Here is a 26925-nt window from a genome sequence, read left to right as displayed (position 1 = left end):
TATAGAAGTGTGCATTTCTCACGCGAAATCATGTCCGACGGCAGTTCTATGCAGCCCTAACTGTCTAGCGGCACAGCACCCACGTACGGCAGCATCGTCACATCTTCACAGCGTTCGCTTGGCGTGTCGTTGTACACAACTTTGAAAAAGGTCCGGCCCCTGCCACATCACAAAAGTAGGCGAGAAATTTGCAGCGTTCACAGCACCGGATGCTACTAGCTTTCCGCTTTAGTGCCGTCCGTGAGCGCCCGTGGCCGGCAGACCGTGCTGTGGAAGTAGCGCTTGGCCCATGCGCTCCTCCGTGGTCGTCGCTAGGCCTATAGTTCTTTTTTTCACAAAGTATCAGCGGGCTGCGCTTTCGTATTGGCCAGCTTAATAGTATATATGGCTCACTCGTGGCACTGCCTTATTGTCAGCCTTGCTGTCTGCTGATAATAAGAGAAAGGTGAAATTCACTTAAACACTACTAAGGAGCGGAGCTAGCATATACATGTACAAGCTGATCGGGTGAGCTGCGCGGTGCTGCGCCGGCGGCAGCGACGGCTATGAAGTTGTGAGTAGAAATTTGCTTGTATCGCAGCTATTACTCCTACTAGCAGAGGTGGGCAAATGCCCTCATTTTGGCCTTTCCTCCCTCGCCCTCAATTTCAAATCGGCAGCCCTCCCTCACCCTCACCCTCAGTTAAAAAAAATGCTTCCCCCTCCCTCGCCCTCATCCTCACTTAAAAAATATTGCTGGTCCTCACTCACCCTCACCCTCATATCATTTGCCCTCCCTCACCCTCCACCTCATGCCCAGCAGTTTTTATATTTGTTATTTTTCATTATTTTCGATCTATGGCAATGTTACAGTGAGTCAAAGTAAGCGCAAACTATTCTTCTCTGCGTCTGTTTTCGGCAGTGTCAAGCCGCGTTGATCATTTAGCAACCCGAATTTCTCGAGCTAACAATGGACTTAAATAAATGACGGGGCTGCGTTCATGCTGTAGCGTATCACTGGCAAGAGCCGTCTGGTACTTAATTGTTCCGATCGACAGTTGCTGAGATTAAGATATGCACTGCACATGGAAACCACAGGTTGTGAAAAGTGCAAAGAACAGTTCTGGCAGTGCCCTAAGCATGCCAATCAAAGGCGAAACTTCGAGGAGGAAGAAAAATAACCACTGCCGTAATTTACCGGGCGAACATGCCCACCGGTTCACACTCCATGTGTTTGAAGGAGATAGAGTGATGAAATGCGTTTACACCGCGCATGAGGAAGGAGGAGGTTCTAACTTCTAACCAGCCGCAGACGGAAGGCATGAGGCGTATACGGCATATTAGACAACAGAACAATGTAATCTAATTCAATTAACAGAAAAACGCTATCACACAGAAGCGTAAATTTCGATGGAGTCAGGGGTTCATGAACCTCGATCGCTTCGCAGGGGGGAGGGGGGGGGGGTGATGGAGGGACATAGCATGCGAGCCCGGGGCCGTGCTCGACAATTTGTCATGTACATGTAGTGTCATTTGGGAAACGCCGCGTAAAAATGCGATTGTTAAGACACGGCGTCGCAGGTACCACCGATGATGTGCCCTGATCGCATCCCGCCTTCCCCCAAGAATAAACCGAAAACGCAAAGTGAAACACGTAACTCTGTTGCGCTTCTGGTGTTCGCGAACGCCGCAGGATGAGACAGCGCCTAACTAGAGCAGTACGATATGCAAAGTGAACAGGCCAGAATTTCATGCATAAGGTTTGATTATGCTTCCTGAATAGTGCTCTTAAATCTAGGATTACTTATGAAAGAAGCAGTGCTTATAAAACGGGAACAGAAGAGCAACACATATGCGCCAACTAGCGGGAGTCAGCACACTGCATCAGTTCGTCTAAGTTCACATCTCCTAGCTGATCTGCTTCATTCCGGACAGAACCCGCATATGCAAAAGCCGGAAAACGGATTGTCTGCACTGTGAAGGCAAGAGCGGCAAAATAATGAAACTCACCTGGAACCTGCATGACGTTGTACACATCTTTCACTTGGACCGCGCATTTCCCAATAATATCCGAGGACACTGCCACAATTCAAACTTATTCGCGCACATAGTACAAGGACGTCCTTGAGCATATAGAATTTGCAACAGCGCACCAAAGTGTTGTTTCAACAAGCGTCAGCAACTTGAGTGGTCCAATCGAAAGGACACAGCAACACAAACTGAAGGGCTTCCCCAGCCGTTCCTGCCGCTCGCTGTTTCTTTCTTTTTTTTTTTTTTTGAGGGGGGAAGGGGGGGGGGGGGAGAGATTGGACTGAAGAAAGACCCTTTCTTTGGACAGAGAGAGCGGGAAAAGAACGCACGGTGGTGGACGCGTGTGTATCCTTCCGAGAGCAATGCTGCCACGTCCATTCACGTCTCCACCCGGTGCCTCAGGGAGATCTGAGAAGACCAGCCACAGCCGCCTCTTTAGCCCAGCCGTGGGCTAGCGTGCGTGGTCTGCCCACCGCTCGGATATTTTTTTTTTCTTTTTTGAACAGCTTTCCTAATGACAGCTGCCTTCGCTGTGGGGGGAGTCTAGCGCCTGTCGTCGGCACATTGCCACAGGGTGCAAAGCCAGGCGCACGCTGATTGTTTTGTGCGTTATCTGTCGCCCTCCCAAGCGGTCTTCAAACGAAGAGCCGCCAACCAAAGCTCTCGGGCGTGCAGGCTGAGGTGCGCCCCGGCTAACAATGTTCCGGCTTACAACCTTGTAGAACACTGTAGCCCGCCGAATGTAACGTCTTCCTGCGGCCTAGTACGAGTAGTGGCGTTCGTTGCTTCGTTTTTAGTTTGCTTGCAACACACACATGGTGTATACGTGTGTTTGGCACAAGACAGAAAAAGTAGCAGACATCTCGCTGATCATTCCACTGCTTCACATGAGAAGCGATCAACTGCTTGCACAACAACACGGGAAATCCGCGGAAGAGAGGAGGCCTCTTTCCTTCCACAGAAATGACTAAGCACAATCAGGTGTACAAAAATCAGTGCGGTCATAGTTTCAACCTGCCAGCTGGAGATCCTAGGACAAACCATGACTACGCGGAATCGGGCTTACTTTTATCTCAGCTGTGTGCTTTATTAATATTGAGTCAGTCTTAGAGTGAATGTGGGGCGCTGAAGCTGAGGTAATGCTGCGCGTTCGAGAGCAGGTATCACGCAAACCCTCGAAGAGTCTTCCTCTTCTTCAGACCTGGCAGACGTTTCAACAGTATGCGAGACAGGTGCTCTCTGGCGCGACTCTAGCCTTAGCGGCATGCATAAAGGTATTTCATCTCAGCTGGTCATCTTTATGTTAAGAAAATGTAGGGACACTTATTAAAACGTTCTCATAAAGTCCGAAGCTACAATTACAGCCCGTTTTAATCAAACCCAACAAATGTGCTTGCGTGGCTTTGGGGCAGCGGGTCTTACTCGAGGTTTAAGCGTCCTGGAGGGCTGGACTTCGACGTCACCCTCTCATCTCATAGGTCAAAAACACTCAGTACGGACCTCTCTAACCGAATGTGAATCTATGTTTTGTAGCTTTCCTCGAATCAAAACCCTGCTTTGCGTCAGTTAAAAATTCCAGTTCAGCGATCGCCTTATTCGGCAGCATTGAACCTACATCACTTTTTCGCTTTATATCGTGACATACCAAGCACAGGAAACCATGCTTTGGATAAGAAGCTGTTGAAAGCCGACATAAACGTGGTCTACCCCTACAGTGAAGCTGATCTTGGCAAATTAAGTAATGGCAAAATAAAAACACTGGCACGTTGCCGTACGTACGACTCCTTAAGTTATCGGAGGCTTCTTGCTAACACAAGTGGTGAATTCTATCTTAATGTAGTATGCTTCGTATACTTTTCTGCTCAGTTTGAACGCAAACTTCTTCAAGATTGTCGTTTCACGGAAAGAGGCGCACGCCTTTGGAACAGAACCACGACACTGACGGCATAGACGGCCAGGTCCCCACCACCCCGCCAGTGCGTCTACTCATGCGTGGAGCTCTGAAGTGGGGCGTTTCTGCAACATCCAATTTGTTCTGTGTAGTTTCTGACACGGGACATCGGTATATGGTAAACGACGGCAATCTCCCTCGGGATGAACCTGTCTAAGTGTTTGATACTGCATCCTTAGCTGCTTGTGCTTTCCTTGCACCATATTGCACGAGCCAGCCAGTTTTTCGGGTGCAGTGATGACTACCAGGACGTCACCTTTCTGAGCCACGTTTTTTAAGCGGTGGGAGATTTGATAGTAATATGGAATGACAACGGATCTTGTACCTTGCGCTTCTTCAGCGCAGCGGTGCTGCTCTACATCCCTAGCATCCCTGGCAAGGTTCTTTAGAACAGAGGTGACCACCTCAAAGGGAAATCCTGCACTGGTCAGTGTTTGCAACCAGACATCCACGCTATACATGTCATTTCATGTAGGCAGGCTTTGTAAAGAGCGGCATGCAGGTAGTTTTTAGCAATGCTCTTCTTAGGAACCTTGGAATGAGCTAACTGGTGGCTTAAAATACCTTCTTTTTTTATAGCGAGGCTGATACCTCCAGCACGCTTTGATTTTGCAAACAGAAACACATGTATCTAAAAACTGCAAGCACCCTTGCGCGCCCAACCCGAAAGCGCATTCGGCAAAGAATTAAACCCGGTTCAGCATTGTCATACCCCCCTCATGCGTGAGTCTGTGACAACATACAGCTTTATGATCGTCGGGCATTTCCATGCATTAAACTTATTCTGAATACAGAACAGATGCTAAAAGCAAATAATATTAAAGAACCTTATTCCAGTACAGGACTTCAACAGGTTAACACGAAATGAGAACACTTTGGACACTGGAAATGAAACAACTCTTTCGTGAAATTGCGTTCAATGCTCACACGCTGTGGTTATTCCTTTCAAATCGATGTTATGTTAAAACCTATCTGAAGAAAACTGTCTTAAGAAAATAAAAAAAGTAAAACTTAATGCTATAGAAATTGCAGAAAAAACTATGCGCTGTTCGCTGGTGCTCTTGTGCGACACGTTGCCAATGATAGATTGACCTGCGAACACGCGATAGCGTTTGAATCAACTGTCTCGCTTCGCGTCAGGCTGATTTAAACTGAGCGTGGAGGGAATCGTGCGTCTGTAAGTGTGAGTGAGCTGGTGTCGGTAGAACGCGACTGAACTGCCTCCGCTTATCCAGCGTTGGAGCTACAGGAGACCGTGTTGTCGGTTTCGAATTTCGTGTAACAGATGGGTAACGGAAAATTTGTGTTGTTATCGAGGGTGTGTCTATCAGTATCAGGTATCAATATAGAGACTGCCAATGCCACGCTCCAGTATGGTAATTACGAGCCGCACATATAAATGCACAATTTGACAATTTTGCTAATTTACAACAAAGCGAAAAACGGTAAAAGAAATGAGAAAATACTTCTTGTTTCTACAAACACATGACAAAGATCGCAACTGATATTGAACTGCGGTTTATTTTATCGCAGCTATTATCAGCACAAATTCACTGCTGTTCATTTTCCTTTGGTTTTGCTGCGAATTGTAATTTACACAACTTATGAAAGCTTTATGTAAAACTACAGTCAAGTAACACTGTCAAGAAACACTTCTCATGCGTCGGCTACTCATGCAAGCTATCCGGACGGAAAAAAAAAAGAAAAACATGTGGCAGGGTCCCAGCAGATAAGATCACCCCACCTCGCTCTTTTGTGTTCGTTTCTCTGCGCGTCCCCTCTATTTCGGACGCGCTTTTTTTTTCTGAGCGTGTTTTTCCCTAAATGGCAAGAACGTTAGCAGTTAGAAACGGTTGTCCTGTGTACTTTGCCGGTCCCGTCGTGTTCTGTTGAGGCTGGAAGCAGCGACATCGCTCTCGGTGACTCCCTCCAGCTTCCTAGGGTCGTTTTTAGACTTTTCTTCACCACGAGCGCCGGGGCAATTTTGTGGCTTTCTTTCCTGCTTCCTCTATAGCTGCAGCGCCCGTGTCCCGTTCCATTACATCTGTTTTCTATACAACACATGCATAGTGGAGGAGAACGTGTGTTGTCACTCTAGCCTTTCGGGTTGCCGCGTTTTTTCGTACTGCAGAAACTATGCCTTTTGTTGAACATTTGCCCTCGCCCCTCAAACTCTGTATCTTTCCCTCCCTCACCCTCCCCTCACTGCCTCTGCCCTCCCTCACCCTCGTCCTCACGAATTTTTCAGCGCCGATCCTCCCTCGCCCTCACCTCACCGACTCAGATCCTCACGAGGTGAGGGTGAGGACGCCCTCATGAGGGTTCACCCTCGTGAGGATGCCCATGTCTGCCTACTAGCGACTCGGTACTGGTCAACGATTCCCAGGAAGTAATCATTTTTGACATTGCTGTACTCCAGGGTTTATTATTTACGCGAAAAAAAATTCTCACACACTTTTTCGGCGCTGGTGACAGCTGGGCCGGATGCACTGTAAAGGTGCTGGCTTGGCGCTGGTGGCTCGCGGGAGGAAAAGTGGCGCTGCCTTCGGCTGCCACTTGAGCAAAATGCTTCTGTGTCAGGTGACGACTTTCTAGAGATTGAGTTACAAATAACTCCAACATCATTGATGCCGCCTGAGATAACGCATACCACCGAAATGTAGCAGCAGACGAACGCCTTCGCCTTAGCGCAAGCACTGAGAAAGAGGGTAGCTAGTGTGCGCATCGTTCTTGGCGACAGCTTAAATCTCGTGCCTATTAAAAGGAACGCTCATGAAATTACGATAAAAATTTCAAAACATTGTAATTCTTAAAAAATATACATTTAATACGTGGATGCCCTGCTGTCGAGGCTACACACTCGCCTGCTGGACAAAGTGTAGTGAGTTCGCCAAACTCACTTCGCGCCGAGTGTGTTCAGCAGCGAGTGTCATTAAAGTTCATCATGTGACATGATTCGAATGACACTAAAGGCGAGTGTCTCTCGTTGAAAGTGACACTAAACTTGCTTTTCTGACATGAGTATAAGTTGCACTGCTGTGTTGGTATGTTAGTGGCAGGGACACCACTATGCCCTTTCAACCTGGGCGCTGTTCATTTGACTGTAATAGAATATCATGATGTGTGTATTTCTTGTTTAAAGTACACTGTGCAAGGCTGTGAAGTGAACTGCCATATTGCATGCCAAGGGCTGGTGGACAAGGGGAGGAATACTCATAGGCACGTTCCACGATGAAAATTTTTAGAGTTGCTGAGCTTGTTGCCCACACTTATGCTTCTGCAATCGTTGTCACTGGTGCTCCTATAGTTACCACTGCAGTCCCGCAGCGCATTGTTGTCCGGTGAAATCCCGCACTTTGCAGATGGCCGCATCACGACATTGCGTTGGACAGCTGCCCATGCAAAAAGCATCAAGCCGCTTGCAGGTTTTGAGGAGCTTCATCTTGTGGGCTGACTTCATGTTCATCATCATGTTGCTTGTCATGACGACATATGCATGGGACTTTGATGGGCAATGCCATTCTGGGGGAGCAAGTGCTGTAACGAGCTGCAGAGTTTGAGACAGCACCACTGGAAGGCGAGGGCTTTCTCGTTGTGTGTGGCAGCCAGCTTCTAGCTCATGCTGGTATGCTGATGCTGATAAGTGGGCCCTCTGCATTCGAAATGCAGACGTAGGTTTGTTGCATGACTGTGTCGCACACCTCTGGCTGGGTCCGACCATGTATTTCAGTGGTGTGCGCTGAAAGCTTGGCTTCTAGCTTCGTAAAGCGTCCTCCCGACTTTGGTCTGTGGAAGCCCCTTTGCTTTCCATCACAGCTGAAAATTGGCAAAATTACCAAATGTCACTGCCTTTGTTGAGGGTGCCATGCTCTGTTTGGTTGTGCATCAACCTCCCGACCTTAAATTAAAGAAAAAAAAACAACGAAAAAACAAGTCGAGTTACAATTATGTAAAAAAAAAAAAAAAATTCCAAGAGCTTTGTGGAATCTGCACTGCAGAAATGTGAAAGCCTAAGCATTGCTGCTACACACTGTACAACACATTTGCTCTCATTATCATCATCAACTAAATGCACAGTAATTATCATTGCTACTGTCATCATTGTCATTATCACTCATTGCAACTTCATTGTCATCGCTACTACCATCTTCATTGTAGACAAGGAGAATTATGATGTGTGTTTCACGATCTGGGGCATGGCGCAGTTGGTTAAAGCGATCGGCTGGGGATCTAAAGAATGGAGGTTCGATACCCGGTGGAGACAGGATTTTAATTTTTTTGATGACGTCATCATGACGTCATTTGATTGACAGCTATGGTGTGAATGGACGAATGAACGCTGACAGTATGGGCCATTAAAGGCTTTCGCCGTAATATGCTATATAAATATGTAGTCCTAGTGCTGTAGAATCTTGTTAATTCTGACTTTACTAAATTTGAGTTTCCACTTCATTCTAACCGTTGCTTCATTCCATTTACAAAATCAGGCAAATTTTATTTATTTGCATTTCCTGCTGCGCCGTGATTGCATTATTGCAGTGGGGAGCACATACATTCACAAGTCAAACAATGTGGGCTAACCCATTCTAAGAAAGAACTAGAAAAGACGAAAAAAATAAAGAAAACAGCAGCTTCAATCGTATATCACATGCGTCAAATGCTGTGGTAGCACCAATGCAAAAACCAGATAAAAGGCGGTAAACAGCCAGTAGCAATTCACTCATGCCCAGGTCCAACAACGGGGCTTGAAAATTAGCCTTAGATTGCCATTCGACAACCCTTATTTTAATTAGGCAGTAGTACACAGGTACTGAAACAGGACTAAAGGAGGTCTCCTGACTGGGTCCTGACTCGGCAGGGCAGAGCAGCCGTGGTGGTCAATAGGCAGTGCTTGCATTGATTACAATAGTAGGGATTAGAATAAACTTGGCAAATCAGGTGAATCTGGAACATAACAAGGAGAGAGGTACACACGGAAAATAATAGTTTGTGCTGATAAAAAACGAAATGTACAAAGAACTTTCTGCACTAATACAGGAGAAAATTGCTGACTGACAAAAATGCAGTACAAGAAAGGCACACCAAGAAGATAGATGCAAATCTGCTCCATCACTCTCTTCTTCGTGGAGTATGGATCGATAGCAGGTCGAAATACACTTTGTATGCAGAGGTGGGATAGCAGCACCAATTATGCAATATTGATGCAAATGCCGTTTTCTGCGCCATAAGCATTAAATTGACCGAAATTGGGCCAGTTTGTCCCAGAAAAGCCAGGCAATCACGGCACATTTCGTTCTTTTTTTTTTTTTTTTTTTTTGCTTTGCTTGTCGCAGCTTCCATGGGCGTGCGCGCATTCAAAATGGTTTGCAATAGCGATTGCTGTTCAATTGGCACGGCACTTATTGCATATGTTTGATCGGTGTGAATATATTCGGAAATTACGGGATAGCTTGTGTGTCTGAACTCATGGCCAGCCATCGCAGATTCTAAGTAACGTCCAGTGGTTGCAGCATTTCAGGAGGGTCAAGTCACTTGCTCTCCTTTTGTGGAATTGACATTTGCGGTAATACTAGTTAGGTGAGAAAGTGATGCTTTGCTGGTGTCGAGAGCTGGCCTGGTGACACCAGCAGGTAAGATTGGTACAGCGTTAGGCCATGGCGCAGTCAACAAGTGGTGATGAATGGCGAATAAGGTGCGCGGTTGCCAGCTTTGCGATCGTTTTCAATCACTGTGCCATAAGAGACATGGCACCTGTGGACTGCTTCTTAGGAAGATTAGGGAATGAACAAAGCTGCTGCGATCACTTCGTGGCGGCCACTATAATCCTACATGTGTTTTATAAACGCTTGTTAATTTGACCCTCGTTAATTTAGTCTAGGAGCGCAGTCCAGGCCCATTAATTCAAACGGAAGGGGAAGGGCAAAACTGTCTATAAAGTGAGTCATCCAGAATAGTGAATAGCAGAAGAAAAAAAAATATCTTTAAAAAATACTGTTCTTTTCTTGTGTAGTTGGTGGCCAGTGTACTTGAAAGTAGACAATTTTCAGATCTACAATCCCAATATTCTTTCTGGACACCATTGTGATTGAAATAATGCGGTGCAACCTGACGTGTCTAGTGGTCTATGATAGTTTAATGATGTATACATCTTGGATAAATGTGTTAACGTCTGCAGCTGCTCACTTAAATATGTGATGTCAGCATACAATCGACTGAAAGTGACTGAATTTAGCTTTCCTTTTTGCACCAGCTGCAGGAAGGACATTTCATTCATGCATTGCGGAAAATGGCAAGGTGCGTTGGCTCAGAAAATTCTCCCTTTTGAGCTTTTCATGATGCGGGCAAGGCGTTGCCACTGCATTGCTTGCACCAAGCAACAAGAAGAAACTTGTGCACCGCGGATGCTTTTAGCTATGTCCTGCTTCAACTTGAGTAATGTCGAGGCAGGTGAAAGGCGCAATCGAGACACATGGTAGGCGACAGTGTGGTGTATATCTCGACGGATACCTGAACATTTGCGCCAGTGTAACCCAAGATCTGTTCACGGCGAGGAGGCATGGAGGAAAGGTGGGTCGGCGCCATGAAAATGAAGCTCTTGCTTGGGAAGGACATGGAAAATTGCTGTGCATTCTAGACTCTTATCTCACCATGGCCATTCGTGCTTTTGCAAAAGTTGCATGTACTCATGATCAGGATGTCCGGCCCAGCCCGGCCCACCTGAGACAAATATACCTTGGCCTGGGCCCGGCCCAAGCCCGAAGGCCGGACCAAGTACGGGTTTTCGGGCCAGCCCGAGCCCATGCACAGCTGTAGTCCAGGCAGCAAGTTTCCATATTAACAAGTTGTAAATACATACTTTGAAAGCGCTCGGTCCCCATAGAAACTGTCCATCCCGAGCCCATGCACAGCTGTAAAGTTTCCATATTAATGAGATGTAAATACAGACTTTGAAAGCACTCGGTCCCTATAGAAACTGTCCATAATTTGAATAATTCACATTAGCGAGAGTCATATTAACGAGGCACTGCAGTACTCCCGAATCTGCATTTAATGAAACTGGTGCACATGCACTTCGCGCTTGCAGTGGCCGGCACGATGAGGTCGGTCGCGGTTCCCTGCTTTTGAAGTACAGATCAGTGGCATAGTTTTGGTGTCCTTAACTTCGCGCTATCTCGCGGCTGCGATCACCCACACGCATTGGCCAGTCACTTGTATTGAACATTTATTGGCACATTGCTGGTGTTTTATTTTTATTTGAGTGTGGCGTTACCCATTTCAACTTCTACGTGCACTTCCCTCGCTTGCACTGCAAGCGCTTCTTCCAGTATCCTGAAACTGCGTGCTGGTCATGCGCTGTTCAGTCTGTGCAATGAAGCACCCCCAAAATGAGACGGGACCGTTTGTAAGCATGCACCACTTCTACCACGTCGCACTGCGAAAATGTCCACTGAGGACTTCACAATTTTAATAAAGATTTGCACTGCATGACCACATGCTCTAGTTGCTCGAAAACGTTGATATTGCTGCTACAAAGTGATTACATTTCTGCTTCGTGGCTGCTCCAAAATCTATTTCTGCAGTCTTATCCCTGAATGTGAGGAAGCTCACTGTGGCCCTTTCTTGGGACCCATTTCCCAACCAGATGAGCACCATAAGCCAAGCACCAGACCAGGGGAAAGGTGCAAATAGTGTATTGCCTGTGCAAATGAGACAAGACAGAATACAAGAAAAAAAAAAGTATAGAATAAAACGAACAGCAGGAAGATGTGAGTTTCGGTGAGTTTCGTTTCATGCAAGGCAAAGTTCGCAGAGAACTCGTTATGCTAAAAATTACAATTTTTAAACACCACACAGATGTCGGCCTAGTCTTTCAGAAACCTGGTTATGCTAATCGTGCGAAGCTCCGCCGCGGTGGTGCAGTAGTAAGATGCCAGACTACTGTTCTGGAGTATCCGGGTTCGATCCCGATCGCCAACAGCTGCGTTTTCATGGAGGCGAAAGAAGAGATGTCCGTGTGCTGTGCGATGTCAGTGCACGTTAAAGATCCCTAGGTAGTCGAAATTACTAAGTAGCCCTCCACTACAGCTCCTCTTTCTCTTTCCATGATCACTCCCACCTTCCTCCTTTTTTTATGGTGCAGTTTAGGTGTCCACAGAAACAAGTGAGACAGATACTGCGCCTTTCCCTTCCGTGAACCAATTATTTATTATTATTATTATTTTGTGAATGAATTGCCATGGGGGGCCATGTGAACGCATTTGGCCATAGATTTTTTCTCACTTGCATGCCTGCAGTGTTGGGTTTAGTTAGTCTTTTTTATTTTCCTGTCTTGCAATTGTGAAATATGTGTGCTTTAGAATATTCTTTTTCTTTTTTTCTTTTGCGGCAGCATTCAAGCCTGTCTTCATGGCTGTCAGGTTAAAGCGGCGTGCAGACGGTCTCGCGGAAGGCTTTGACTTGACAGACGACAAAGCGGTGTCTGCTTTCCTCAGTGCCACGGCGGACGAGTTGATTGAAGAGGAGGTGGGTAGGGCTCTGTTTATCGCTCGCATCCTCGTAGTTCCCATCGCCTAGTGTCTCGCAAGTGTCTCTTTTGCTTTGCAGAAGCTGTTTAGTTGGGTGTCCAAGAATATATTCCTGTTTCAGCAAACACGCTAGCAAAAGAACTGTTGTTCAAGCATATTAAGTGATGCATAGTGGACGACAGTGAACAGAAGTGGTCAAAAAGCTAGTGTATTTGGAGAGTAAAAATAAGAAAGCATGATTTTACAGTGCATCAACAGACAAACTGTAGTGCTTATGGTGCATGAACTTACTCACCTGGTGCTTGTCAGCTATTCCATGGTTATGTAGGCCATGTGTTTGTGTGCCTGGCACAAGAATCCTTCTGACAGGCTCATGGATGCATGCTCACCTTATTCTAGCCCTCCTATATTTATGCCACTGTGCGTGAAGCAAGTTCTGCTGCGCGCCATCCAGATAAAAATGGCCCAGATTGTACCAAAGTGCACAAAATCGAGTGTCTTCACCTTTGGCTAGATTGAGCAGTCCCTTGAATTGCACAAAAGGTCGCCAGGATTTTGGTTAGGATGGTTCTAGCATCTGCGAAACGCATTTGTGCATCCTCTCAGGTGGACTCGGTGATTATCAAAAGCTTGGTGCTGTCCGCGTGTTTGTCCGTGGCGAGCCATCGAAGAATTCACTGAAAAAAATGCACTTAAATCTAGCTTTTAAGTTAGACATACTTACAGGTCTGCTTTTAGTCATATTCTGTTCTGTGGCATTTTCGTTTGAGTAACCTGCCTTTGTGTGAATGCTTTGGCAGAAATTGGGTGGCAAATTTTATGTCTGCCGAAAGTATCAGAGTTTCTTTTGAAATGATGAGTGGTGCGGTGCGACTGCGGCGTTAGCTCATGCATAGGGTCTTTGAATGCACAGCCAAAGTCGGGAGATTTATCTGGTCAGTGTGTGTTGGCATGGCCAAAATCGAGACGCAGGAGGGCAGGGGCGTATGCGTTGTGCAGATTGTGCACCGGGGGTGCTTCCTGTGTTCTGCTGTCACATGACTGTGGCTGTTACTCCGCCCTTCCTGAAGCCCCTCAACCCCTCTCTTGCTCGCTCTGTAAGCTGAATGGAAGCACAAGTTGGACTGTGGCTGTTACTCCGCCCTTCCTGGAGCCCCTCAACCCCTCTCTCGCTCACTCTGTAAGCTGAATGGCAGCACAAGTTGGCACTCGGGCTGCGGGATCGCAATTTTTGGTGCACAATAAATTGGCGTGAAAATATGCAGGTTGTTGAAGACTGTGGCTGCAGGCCTGCACTTGCTTTATGTGTTCACTCAGTTATTATACATTGTATGGGGGTAATAATGGTTTGCTTGTAATTGGTTCATTCATTGCAGTGCCAGTTAGAGGATGACATTTGTGTCATGTCATGCAGGAACAATATTGCACAGTTGCAATGTGAACCTGACTTTATATTACGCTTAATTCTATGGAAACACTGCATCAGGAGAATACGGTGCTCAGGAGCATAGCACCAGCAAGATCGGGCTGTGTTGGGAGCTGCTTGCAGTACTTAAAAGGGGCACTTCTAAATGCCCCGCGCTCTCTCTTGGCACGCGCTTTGTTCTCGATGGTATGTGGGAGGGCTTGCCGAGGACATGGCTTTAATTGCAGAACTGGAGTGTGCAAGGCAAGCAGCAGAATCTCAACTATCAGCAGCATTAACGAGGTAAAAATGTGAGCAAAGTTCTTTGAAAATGCCCTTTCGAAGTTAATCCATGCAAGGAATTCTCTGCACAAGGTACCTTGCCAGTGTTTTTTAGCTGGTATTTAATATCGTAGCAACATAATTCTGTTTCTGAATTTGCTGCCTGATGGGCAAGGAGTGCCCAGAAATAGAGCATAGCTTCTTCATATTGCTCCCAATTGCTCCAGGATAGCATTACAGCTTGTCCCTAGTGCACCAAAATCAGTTTCCATGCTTTAAACATTGCTCCAGATTATTGTTCAGTCATAATAGCACTCTTATGCTTGCTTTTCCACCTTGCAGATGAAGTTTCTGGAGCGCACGAACAGCAGTGGTGATCAGCCCTGGGCCCTAGGCGACCAGCCCAGGGGCGACAGCCGGTGTGGTCCTGACGATCGTTGGTGTGCGACAAGCGATGGCAAACAGGACGGACGGCCGGTGCGACCGAGCCACAATGCCCGACGACTGTGGCGTCAGAAGAAGGAGCACATAGACGCTCTCATCCGTCGACTGCGCCAGAAGCTGGAGCAGCTCAAAGGACTGCGGAGGACTCTGAAGAAGCACAAGACCAAGCACCGCCACCACAAACACCAACTGCTACCCCTGCCAACGACTGAGGCCGTTCCACCAGCAACGGCCAGAGGGGGCAGGGCGAGGGGCATGGAAGAGGAAGAAGATGCTGAGGATGGCGGAGAAATGGTAGAGGAAGTGGCCCCGCGGCAGTGCCACTGCGCAAATGGACAGCGAGGCGTGTTCTCCCGAGACAGGTATGTGATCTCGCTGTTGGGAGCCCCTGTGCGCACTTGCGTGAAATGCTGGACCAGAAGCATTTTTTCTGGTTTGATTGAGACTCGCTTTGATTGAAGTTCGTAGTGGCTAGTGATTTTGCTTTGGTGTTCAGGGTTTTACTAGTGCGTATAGTGAAACTAGATGGGGCTTCAGGCAGAACTGGCATTTATCTCTTAAATTCTATGTCAAATGCAGTGTGTAATTTTAGCCCTGGTGAGCTGTATTTTCACCATTGCAGTCATTGAGAGTGCAGCGCGAACATTTTGATGTCAGTGTCCTTTTCTTACTTGATTCAGCTTCGTCCATGGCAGTCACTTCCTTGTGCAGGGCGAACACATTACACTTTTCCTGCTAGTGCAGCTCATAGGAATGAAAATAATTCTAGTGTGTACCTTGAATTGCATTTGGGGATGGTGCTTCATTTTCAGATGGTGGTCAAAGATGTGTTGCCTTCAGTATTTTCTTAGGTTTCTTAATTTTGTAGCACACTTGGCAAGGGCTCATGTTTTATTGTGAAGTCTGACCGTAGTTATTTGGTACTGTTGAGCCTCTTTTTTTTTTTTTTTTCTTTTTACCGCAAATGCTTAGGGGTTTTTTTGCTATTGCTATGAACATGATAGGACCTTGCAACTTAGTTCATCTCATACAATGCTGAGGGAAAATTTGTCGAATGGAAGGAAGAAACAGCTCAAACGGCCTGACAAAGCCCTCTTCTTGAAAATTTGTCCTGTATTGATAATTGCCACATTCTAGTTTTAAAGTAGCTCTCTTAATAGAAACTCAGCTTTTGTAAGCAAAAAAGGTCCCAAAGATGAAATGCTGTTGAACCATTTTATAAGAAACGTGGCTGCACGAGACTATACGTATAAAATGTCTCTTATTCCTTAAAGTTAAACTTGGTTATAACTAAAGGAAATAAATTCTGCAGTTTCTTGACACATCTTGGTGGTTTTTCTGTCCAGTGAGGCAGAAAAGCTGGAGTACCCCTGCTCTACTCGGTTTTCTTGCCGAGAGTGCGTGCCAAGTTTGCTTTGGCGTGTTTGCTGCTTTTTGGCATGGACCACCGTGTGCATTCCGAAGGATTTGCAGCACTGCAGAAAAACAAAGAGGGCCCTTCTACTCTGCTGTTGCTCAAGGAGCCTCTAATTCCTGCTGTTTATCGTTGAGCAAATATCCTTTCTTTAGAGTGAGGATTGCAAAATTTTCTCCGCACAGAACAGTTGTGTCATGCAGCTAGCTGCCACGTTGCTAGTTGAAAACATTGAAAATACCAATTATGTTAAAGAGAATGAGCGCATTTTGACTGGGTTGAGCACAAATTTAAAGGCAGGTTTCGAGTGGCTACCCTTTGCAAAGCAGTGTGGCAGCCCTGTCATGGCTGACTATCGGCAAGACTGAGACAAAAGACACTTCATGCACCTGTAGCTTTCAGTGCATTTCTGAAGCTCACCAAATGCAGCTGGCATCACCTGGGTGCATGATGACATAGTTTAGTTGTCGCTTATGTTTTTTTAGTTGATATCCTTCGTTGCTTGGCAACGGTAAATTGTGTCGCATTTTGTTGGAATTGCAGCCATGCATAACATAGATTCGTGTTCTGAAAATGAACCAAATGTTTCGAAAGTTATTTTCATGCTTGCCCCACCACGGTGGTTCAGGGGTTATGGCACTTGACTGTTGATTCCAAGAATGCGGCCGCAGCGAGAACGGAGGGGAAAAGCAAGGCGCCCGAGTACTGCGTGATGTCAGTGCACGTTAAGGGACCCCAGATAGTTGAAATTTCCAGAGCCCTGAGCTTTGGGACGTTAAACCCTATAAGCCAACCAATCATTTTTATGCTTGTTAGTATCCAGTTATTAAAAGCGCTTGCAGTTGGTTCCTGGAAGTGCTGCCTTGTAGCATAACAGAGTACTATATTGTTGGGTGAGTCGGTTGGTCATGATAAGTAAAGACTACTGCACATGTACAAATAATTATGGGTAGGTTACACACCAAGTGGAGATCTACGGCTGATGTTTATTTGAAAGAAGTCTCATCTTTTATAGGTTCAAGCCATCGTATCAGACTGTGCAGTCCAATAACCTCTCTTCATTTTGATACAGGTTGATTGATGGATCACTTGCACATTCATTCCCCTTCTTATAAGCATCGCCTTGGCAAGCTCTCGGGCTTTTGTGTCGGGGCTTCTCAAAGCTTTTGTTTTTGCCAGCAATGGAAAGCATGGCTTATTACATGTAGCATGCCCACATGCTACTATGTTGTAAGTTGTCATGTGGCAACCAAGAATGTGCTTGTGTTTCCGCATTTGATAGCATTATGGGTACATGTGTGTGCATGTATGAGTAGCAAGCAGTAATAGGAAAAAACACTAGTTCTGTGGTATAGTCCTGTGTTCAGCAATGTCTCATTGAAACAATTTATAGTTGAAGGCGCTGCATCACACAGACCTCCATGTTTACAGTGAAGTGCAGATTGTTTGTCAGTTTTTAGCTAAAAAGCTTTCAAACCTTGTGCGCTGCAGTTAGTGTCACCAGCTGCTTTCAATGAGAGTGCTTTGGTACCCCTGTATCGGAAAAAATTGTGCAGAGGCAGCGTTGCTGTCGTCGATCGTGCGAAGTCTTGCAATCTCGAAAATCACTAATGTGCGTCTAGCAGGCTTTTTAATGCTACAGCATTAGTACCCCGCGTGAAATTATACAGCGGCACTTGCAGTCTCAATAAATTATGCGCATGCCTGTGGCTGGAAGTAATTGGCAGGTGACACACTGGAACCCTTGCAACCTGTTTGAAGCCTCACAGGTGGCAGAGGTTAGTCCACTTCTTTGATTTTAATGCTTTGATGATCCCGTTGAACTCAAAGCCATCTCCTGAAGGAAATGTCAACAGCTGCAGGGCATTCCACATGATCCAAGTCACCTCAAAAGGGAATTTGCCATGGCATAATAAATGATTCAGAAAGAATCATTAATGCCTTTGTGATTTCTTTACATTGGCGGTTACGTAATGTTGTAGCAAGCTGGAGAAAGTAATGTTCACATGGTTATGCCGCAAGAACCTCGTAGGTTATTGGTGAGCTTTTTTTCCTCCAGCCATGAAGATCTCGGAGGCGAGCATGCGAGGACCAAAGAGGAAAAGCTGAGGCGCAAGGAGCGGAAGTTTCGCCGCAAGTCGAAGTTTGAGAATACCACATGCAACCTTGAGAAGATGAACTGCTTCACCCATGACAACAACCACTGGAAGACTGCCCCCCTGTGGACATGTAAGCTGTGCAGGTTCATTTGTGGGAATCGTAATGGGGGCCACTTCTTGCACCAGCACACTGCACATAGTCAACTGTAGTCAACTTATATTATATCAAGCTCAAAAGGAACCAAAAATCTTATTTACATGTAGTTCGAATTGACGGGACCTTGGAACAATAAGGGGGATATGTAACGTTCTAATGCAACAAATCTGTTGAGGATGTCTTTGGGAGTCAAATTTAAAAGCTCTGCATGGACCCATTAATTTACAAAACATTGCTCCTAGCAATTGCTAGGAGCAGTGTCCCTAGAAGAATTTATTGTCAAACATACTATGGTAGTCCACAACGTGACTTGTGCAGATAGCAGGAAATGGTTCATTGCTGTATCCGTGGCGATCCCGCTGTGCCCTCTGAATTAACCATTGCGGGCCCGTCCACGTCCGAATTAACGAGTGTGCACCACCATAGACTTCACATTGTCATCAGCTGGGACCACAGGCTCAAAATTTCTAAATTAACGAGATTTTACTGTAGTTCGATGTATCGGCAATTTGATATATAAAACATGGCAACAGATATGCCTACCTGTAACTTAGTAGCATGAATACAGGGTACTCACGGTGGACGTCTGCTGTCCACCAGAGTAGTGGCAATACACCGTTTTCTGGATCTCGCTAGGCCTGTCTCACTCTCTGTCAAAGTCACTGCAAACACTTTTTCTTTTTTGGCAGAAGCCATTGCCACCCAAAGGTTTAATTCTTCTACTGGTACACTATAAATGCAATATTATTTCAAGTAAAATTGGAGTACAGTTTATCTCTGCATTGCTTTTGGCAGTGAAGCAAGCCTTCAGTCAGCTAGGCTGGCTTCCTTCCATGGCAGCGGTGTCCTGTAGAAATTAAGCACCAACTGAAGGCTAACCACAAGCATGACCCATGCTTACCACCCTGACATGCAGTTCTACAGCACTAGCAGTGTTGGAAGGTGCCCAAGGCTGCGTAGCTGACCCGGCTCGGTGCGCAAAAAGTGACCGCGGGGGCACCATTAGGGTGAGCGCCAATTGCAGGGTCATTGTGCACAGTTTCATATATATTATTAAATTTCTGCTTTATAGGAGTTCAATAAATGTTAACAACACATCAGTACTTCTGCATGAAATTTTCAAGGGGATATTGAGACAGTTTGATATAAGTAGTAATTAAGTATGTTAAGGCTCACTTTATGCAGGACTGACTAGCACCACCTTCTTAAGTGCTAATTACTGTTGGCACCCATTCTTGTTTCAGATGGGCCATTCTGTTTCTGCCAGAATGCCAACAACAACACATTTTGGTGCCTGCGGACAATCAACGAGACCCACAATTTTCTCTACTGTGAATTTGTCACTGGTTTCATCACTTTCTATGACATGACAGTTGACCCTTATCAGGTTGGTGGCAGTACCTTTGTTATCAGCGGTGCCTCACCCTGATGTATTTCATTTTATAATTAATGTACTGCTAGTGGGCCAAGGATTACATTTTCCTTAACCCCATTTAACCCAGCTGTCTTTTGACCTTATTGGCCTCTAGAGTCCTGATTTAAAAGCCACACTGCTGAAGAAAACTTTATTGAAGTTAGTACATTGTTGGTATGAACCAATTCTGTGGCTTATTCTCATGATGACATTTTTCCAGCTGCAAAAGAAAATTTCTGAGAAAATTGCATTTGCATTTAAAAATTTTTTTCTGCCACTGCATTTAACTCTTTCATTACTGTGAGAAAATGGCCGTTTTTTTGTAAGTCTTGGAAGACATTTTTTTGTCAGTACAAATAATACTGCAGCGCACGTTGCAGTATACCAAATTGCACATAATGGAATGCTCTTTCCAAAAACATAATGTTGAATTCCATGGCAGATTGCGAGTGCTTAATCAAATCACAAACGGAGCGCATAATTCTGGCGTAGATCCCTTCCTCCATATTTGACATTGGAATGTGTTTGTTCCAACTGGAGCATTCTCCGTGGTGGACGTGTGCCAGTCAGCATGCACACTGGTTCTCGTGGCTTCGCCCCCTGCAATGGCCACCGTCGCTTTCGCTCTGTTGCGAGCACATTTTTGCAGCTTTTGGCAAAACAAGTGTATCTAATGGCGTGAATCTTTACGTTTCTGATAAAGCATAATGAAATCTTGGATCGAAGGTAACACGTCTTTGAAGCGGAGAGGTGCCGTTTGAAAAAGTTGCCGACGTTGAGCACACCGCGATGGCATCTCAAGCGAAGGGAACGAAAGTTTTTCCTACCTGCAGTAATTCAGGGGCTCACATGTTATAATACAAATAATGTACAAAATGCTTAGAAACTTTGTTCTTGCGTCAGTTGGGATGCGGAACCATTTAAAAGATCTAAATGCAAAAAAAAAATGCTTCGAATGTCGACCTTGTCATGGCTGGCTGCACGGTTTCGTCGTCTTGCTGCCGCCGAAGTGTGCAAGAACAACGTTGAGAATCATGCATACAGCTCACGTGACATGCTTTGTAAGGTTAACATAAAAGAAGAGCTTACGACAGGTAGGTTATTCAGTCTTTTTCCGCAGCTTCTTTTGCGACTAGTAGCTACTGCTCGTCTATAAAGCGTCATTGCGACGGCTGCACACTGCAATAGGCCTGATTCCAGCGCTTGCTGGCGGTGTCCCCTCCTTGCTCAATTTGGATGCAGCCCGCCACACAAGATTTTTCACTGCGAGGATTTTGCCGTGAAAGTTGACTCCTTGGAGGTCAGCAAGCAGGTGCAGCTTTCATGTCATCCACAACTGCTTGGACCACCGTGCAGTGACGATCGAGCGAGGATGCGCCGGTCGTGACAAGCAGAAGTTGAAACATGAGACGCGGCACATGCGCTTCCGGCCAAATTCCTTGATTTCGGCAGAGCAAATATCGTTGCTCCGCGGAGCGATCCGGGATCTACACCTGATCCCAATCTGCCTTTGGAACAGACAGCTCTCGCTCCCATTCTGCCATTGGAATACAACTGCCCCAAAATTGAGCAGAAAAACTTGATCCGGATCTGCCATTGGAATTCAACATAAGTTACATAGCAAAATATTTATTAGGGAAAACACAAAATATCAGAAAATAACCATTTTTGTAGCGAGTTGATAAAGATAAGATAGAAAAGGCACGTTATCTACAGACGTGTTGTTAACAAAGAAAATTTAGAATATACATTTTGAAGCCCATTGACCCCGGACACTGTCTAAAAGAATAAACTACCTGTACAGTGCCGTTCTTCAGCTACATTAAAAAAAAAAAAAGCTACAGGCGGAAACAGCCTCATTTCTCGTGCCATGCGGTGAAACAGTTCCTGGTTTTCGTGAGGCACCAAACCAAAACTGCTGTAAACTGGCTGTAAAGGCCAAGTATGCATGTTGGACATGCTGTGGACCTTCAGGAATGCGTTTTCATTGAATAAAACCACCCAGACTCAGTCAAAACTCACCGATGAATAGCTGGCGTCATTTTCGGGTAATTATTGCCACTCAACTCGTTCAGATAGCTAAGCCGACAATAGGATTTTATATTTGACTTGCTGGAAGTTTCGTGATCACAAAATTTGATAATGCATACCTGCCAACTCTTACGAATTTTCCGTAAAATGTACGAATTTTGACCAGTCTTACGATTTTACGAATCTTGTGGGAAATTTTGCGGAAAATGTTTTATTTTCGGAAAAAAAAATGCGGACATTTATTATCATGGCCTCCGAGATAACAGCACACGCGCGGTAGGGTAATCTCGGAGGCCATCTATTATGGTACCTTTGGCGGCCACGAGAGGGCAACACATATTTGTGATATCATCATCAGCAGCTGCAAACGTTGTAGTGACTTCTATCGTCTACTCGGGGGAACACGAATCCATATCCAAAACCTAGTGGCTGTTCCTTTGTTCACGTGTTTGGACAACTTTGGTGTAGGCCTCTGTTTTTGCGTGATCTGCGGCCGCGTCCGACTCAGTGTGACTCTGAAGTTTTAGTAGCAGCGGTTTCGCAGTGCAATGGCGGGCTCAAAGCCGCGACAGTACTTCCAAGTATTTTTGAAGTCGTACACGGCAGAATTTCCGTGCTTCGTGCCGTCTAAGAAAGGAGAGAAGTTCGGATTTTGCACCACGTGTGCCTGTGATGTTAACATTTCACATGGTGGCAAGTCCGACATAAAGATCCACATCGCTTCGAAAAAGCACCAAGGATACGTGCGAGCCGCGGACAGCCAGCCGAGCCTGACAAGTTTTGTTCGCAGTGACAGCGACCTCGGTGTGATTCGTGCAGAATGCCATTTCACGGCGTTTTTAGTTGAACACAACATACCGCTCAGTGTCAGTGATCACGCTGGACCACTTTTCCGGAAAATGTTCCCCAAGTGCGAGGAAGCCAAACGCTACGCCTGTGGACGGACGAAGACAACGGCAATTGTTCGTGAAATGGCCGCGAACGCAGAGACTCCTTTGCTGGATGCCCTAAAAAAACAGGTATTTTCGATTGCTGTGGACGGAAGTAACAATAGGGATACGCAGCTTTACCCTATTGTTGCGACATACTTCGTTAAAGAGACCAGTAGAGTTGAAAGCCGCCTCCTTTGCCTCGGTACAATCCAAGGGGAAGCGACGGGTCAGAAAATTGGAAATCTGATTCTCGACGAAATGAAGTCCCGAAGTTTGCCTCTTGAAAACCTGTTGGCATTGTCTTCGGACAATGCCCATGTCATGATTGGCAAAAAAAACAGCGTTTCGACTGTATTGAGGGAGGCCCAACCAGCTTTGATCGGGGTTGGTTGCCCATGCCACCTCATCAACTTGGCCGCCCAAAAAGGAGCTGCATGTCTTCCTGTAAAGGTTGATGAGGCCTTGGTTGACATTTTTTTTTACTTAGAGAAAAGCTCAAAGCGGAAAGATCGACTAAAAGACTTTCAAAGATTGCATGACGTCGACGTCAAGAAGATGCTGAAGCATTCGCCGACACGTTGGCTGTCTTTGGGGAAGTGTTTGAAGAGGCTGCTGGACCAGTGGAAACCACTACTTAGCTTTTTCTTGAATGAAACAAAACAGTGTAATAAGCAGAGCTTGTTTTTGGAGTCTTACCAGATTCCCAAGACTTCTCTACAAATCGCCAAGAATCCTGCGCCGGCCTCAAAGACTGCTGCACACCTTCCCAAGGCTGCTGCAGGTGTTGAAAAAAAAAAGCACCGACTGTGATGGACCTTCACTAAAAAGAAAAGGAGTTCATTCTGCACCACAAGTAAAGAAACTGAAACTTCAATGCGAGGCATCTGCAGAAGCTAGCCACGTGACCCGTGAAGAGCGCCTGTTTTTTTTTTTGTCATCGGAGCTAAGCAGGGCATGCTGTCTTTTTCTCCAAAATGTTATCCCTCTTTTTGAGAAGACAAACTGCCTACTTCAGTCGCAGGCTCCTCAGATTCATGTGCTCAGGGGCCTCTTGAACCGCCTTCTCGAGGATCTGTTGACTCGATTTGTGCGGCCAGGTGTTCTCAAGGGATGCCATTCATTGCCTGAAGTTGCCTACAGAGCGGTCGAGAATCAAAAAGATGATAAAGACATCGTCATTGGCATGACAACCTCCTCTGTAGTTGAGACGCTGACCTCAAATGAGAAAGAGCAGTTCTTCTCGGCTGTACGTTATGGGGGTGTTCAATTCTCGTAAGAGGAGAATGCGCCACGAGGGGACTAGACGCTACAGTCGCCTTCTAGCCCCGACGTGCCAGCCCTAGCAGACAGAGCTGTGACCCCCAACCCGCGGTGCGAGAAATCGCCACTGCGGCGGGTTCGGGCCAGAGGGGACAAACACGAGTTGCGTACTCGAACAAAAGTTTATTACACTGCTCGAGTACACGGCAAGAGAATAGCAATTAAGAACAACCACCGTGTAGCGAGCGAAAGCCGCGTACGGGGGTGAAATAACAACCACCTAATAGGGAAGCGCGTCAAGTAGGTGAGAGGAAGTGTCTGCTCACCTGACACACCTTCTCGCTCACATCCCGTTGCGGTGCCTACGGTCAGTGTGCGATTCTCGGTGACGGCGGTGGTCTCCTCGGCGGAAATCATGAACCGCACGCGTGCGCGCCCATTCGCCGAAGAACACCAGCGAGTTGCTACAGTCGCGCTCCTCGACACGGAACGGGAGAGGAGGTCTCCCGGTTACGCCGGCAGGAAAGAGGGAAGCCCGCGGCAGCGTCGCCGCAGTCCCGGGAGGCGGCGGGGGGTGGCCAGCGTGCCTTCTCCTCCGCCAACCTCTCTGCCAGCGCGCGTAATCACGCGTGTTAATTACACGCGGGCGTTATAATGGAGGAAGGGGATTGTGAATCCCCACATCCCCCCCCTCCTTAAAACCGCCGTACGGCTAAAAGTAGTCACGTTCACCGAGGGATATATCGAGGGGGCCGGCTAAACGCCGTTTAACTTTTAAACACAAAGAAAACCGTTTAAACCCAAAGAAAAGTGCCAATATACAAAAAGTTGCAGACAGCTCACAGCCACGGGTGTCGGAGGGGGAGGCAAGGCCGACGACCACAGGAGACGACCTTGGAGCTGGCACACGTGCGGCGGCCGCAGGTCCCGCTTCTTCACCGTCACTCGGCCAGGCTTGGAAGTGTCGATTGCTGCAGGCCTGCTGCTGCATTCATCGTCGGTCAGCCAGGGCAGCCTGCCGGGGAACGGTTAGGAACTGCGTCTTCGCGTTGCGTAGCATGCTGCAGGCCCCCCTCAGCGGGTCGTCCGCTCGCTCCCGGTCGGCCTCTTTTCCCTCCGTCGTTGACGCCGCCGATGGCGAGGGCAGCGGGGCGCCAAGCTGCCCCCGCTGGTGAAGCCACGGCCGCGAGCACCGAACGGCGCCAAGGCGGGCTCTTTGCTGCAGCTTTCGTCGTGCTAGACGCAGGGGCCCGTTCCACGAACTCCGACTGGCTCGCTCCGTAGCCGACCGGAAACCGTCCGTCTTGGCCCGGTTGACGGTGACAGCAGGCTCTGGGTGCGGGAACGCCACTCCTTACCCGGCCTGCTCCTCGATGCTGCAACGGTCGTCGTGGCCTCCGCCGGCTCCCCTCCTTGCTGGCTGCAATGCTGTCTTTTCCCTAGTTACATTTTTTTTTTTCTTTTTCAAATCTACCCCCGCTCGATCTTTTCCAAGAGAAAGCGCGTGCTTGCTCTGGAAGCAAAATGCGCTGAATATTAACAGAGCGTCCCATCTATATTCAGCACAAGAAATTACTCCCTGCGCATTGGTCAGAGTACGTCTGCTGTGGGCGCAAGTCGTAACGAGGCGCGATGCTCGAAATCCCAAGCCTTGCCTCTCGCTGCAGCTGCCTACTGGTGGGGGAGTGCGTCCTCCTCGGACCACGCAGCGGGGCTCGGATTGCGGTGCGCTTTGTGAAAGTCTAGCTCCGCCATCTTTGCTTGCAGCTCTGTCGCGCTTCGGCGTGTGCCCAACGCAGCAACCGTGGCGTTGTTGCGAACTTATAGAGGAAGTTCTACCCATTCGACAACGTCACCATGCACATCACTAGGCAGCGAAATGACACAACTTGAAGAAAAGTCTTAGGGCCGTTCGCATGCTCAGCGATGCACACATCGTGCGATATAGCTCGTATCAGCGTGGCGTGACCAACCTCGAAGGACTCATGTGTATCCTTCGCGTGGGGAAAGGATTGCGCAAGGTGCGTTAGGAGTACAGACGGCAGGGATCCAACGCGCTCACAGCAATACAAGCTGTGTAGCGCCCGCACAGGCAGCAATACCAGCGTGCCCTTATGTGCGCCGCGGCCGCGCCGCTCGGCTCCCGGAGCCCGTCGAACACTGATCGACAAAATAAAAGAAAAAACAGGATCCTACCGCTTTCCTAAAGCTCCCTTAAGGCTGACTAGGCTCCCCACTGCACTGATGGAATTAAAACGGTCAGCACTTAAACTCGGAGAAGCCGGGTAGGCCGGCCCTTCTCTGAGGCTGCGAGCTATCGCGACGAACTGGCTAACGGGCGCGGCAGAAAGGATAGTAATAACACTTCTCATGCCATCAACGTGCGCGTGCAAAAATACATACGCTACAACGTTGACAGTCCTCACGTAGAGCATGGTAAGTCAAAACACTACGAGAGAATGCCCATCACACCAGCGTCCGCGCGTCACCCTGCTACAGAGCGGTGGAGTCGTGTATGACATCCTGCTCTCGCAGAAAATTACAAGATCACAGTGGCTAGCTCCTGAGATCAGCTCCTGATCTCTCGCAATAAGAACAGTTAAGGTGGTTTTGCTTGCTTGCCGTTGTGCACTCACCACTGCAGTATTAGAAGAGACTGAGAAGTCAGTCCTGCTCATTGCCATGGCTAGTCTATGTGTCGGCGTCGTACACACACAGACACTCGATTTGTCACACCTCTGGCCCCACGTTGGGCGCCAAAATATGGGGGTGTTCAATTCTCGTAAGAGGAGAATGCGCCACGAGGGGACTAGACGCTATGGTCGCCTTCTAGCCCCGACGTGCCAGCCCTAGCAGACAGAGCTGTGACCCCCAACCCGCGGTGCGAGAAATCGCCACTGCGGCGGGTTCGGGCCAGAGGGGACAAACACGAGTTGCGTACTCGAACAAAAGTTTATTACACTGCTCGAGTACACGGCAAGAGAATAGCAATTAAGAACAA

At 47.2% G+C, this 26925-nt stretch overlaps 1 protein-coding gene across 2 annotated transcripts in view; it reads left to right on the top strand.

Annotated features, from left to right (window-relative positions):
* Positions 1–26925, top strand: part of Sulf1 (Extracellular sulfatase Sulf1) — a 72057-nt gene that overhangs the window by 32491 nt on the left and 12641 nt on the right. For both annotated transcript variants that reach the window (XM_084602195.1, XM_084602194.1), the window contains exons 11-14: positions 12351–12484; positions 14516–14979; positions 18091–18260; positions 19532–19674. In XM_084602195.1, coding sequence (XP_084458321.1) covers positions 12351–12484; positions 14516–14979; positions 18091–18260; positions 19532–19674 — 911 coding nt within the window. The remainder of the gene's footprint in view (positions 1–12350; positions 12485–14515; positions 14980–18090; positions 18261–19531; positions 19675–26925) is intronic.

This window comes from Amblyomma maculatum, chromosome 4, assembly GCF_055883805.1.
Source record: "Amblyomma maculatum isolate TAMU_Amacu chromosome 4, ASM5588380v1, whole genome shotgun sequence".
Lineage (NCBI taxonomy): Eukaryota > Metazoa > Arthropoda > Arachnida > Ixodida > Ixodidae > Amblyomma > Amblyomma maculatum.
Note: the sequence above shows the minus strand (reverse complement) of the source record. Positions and strands in the feature narration are given on the sequence as shown.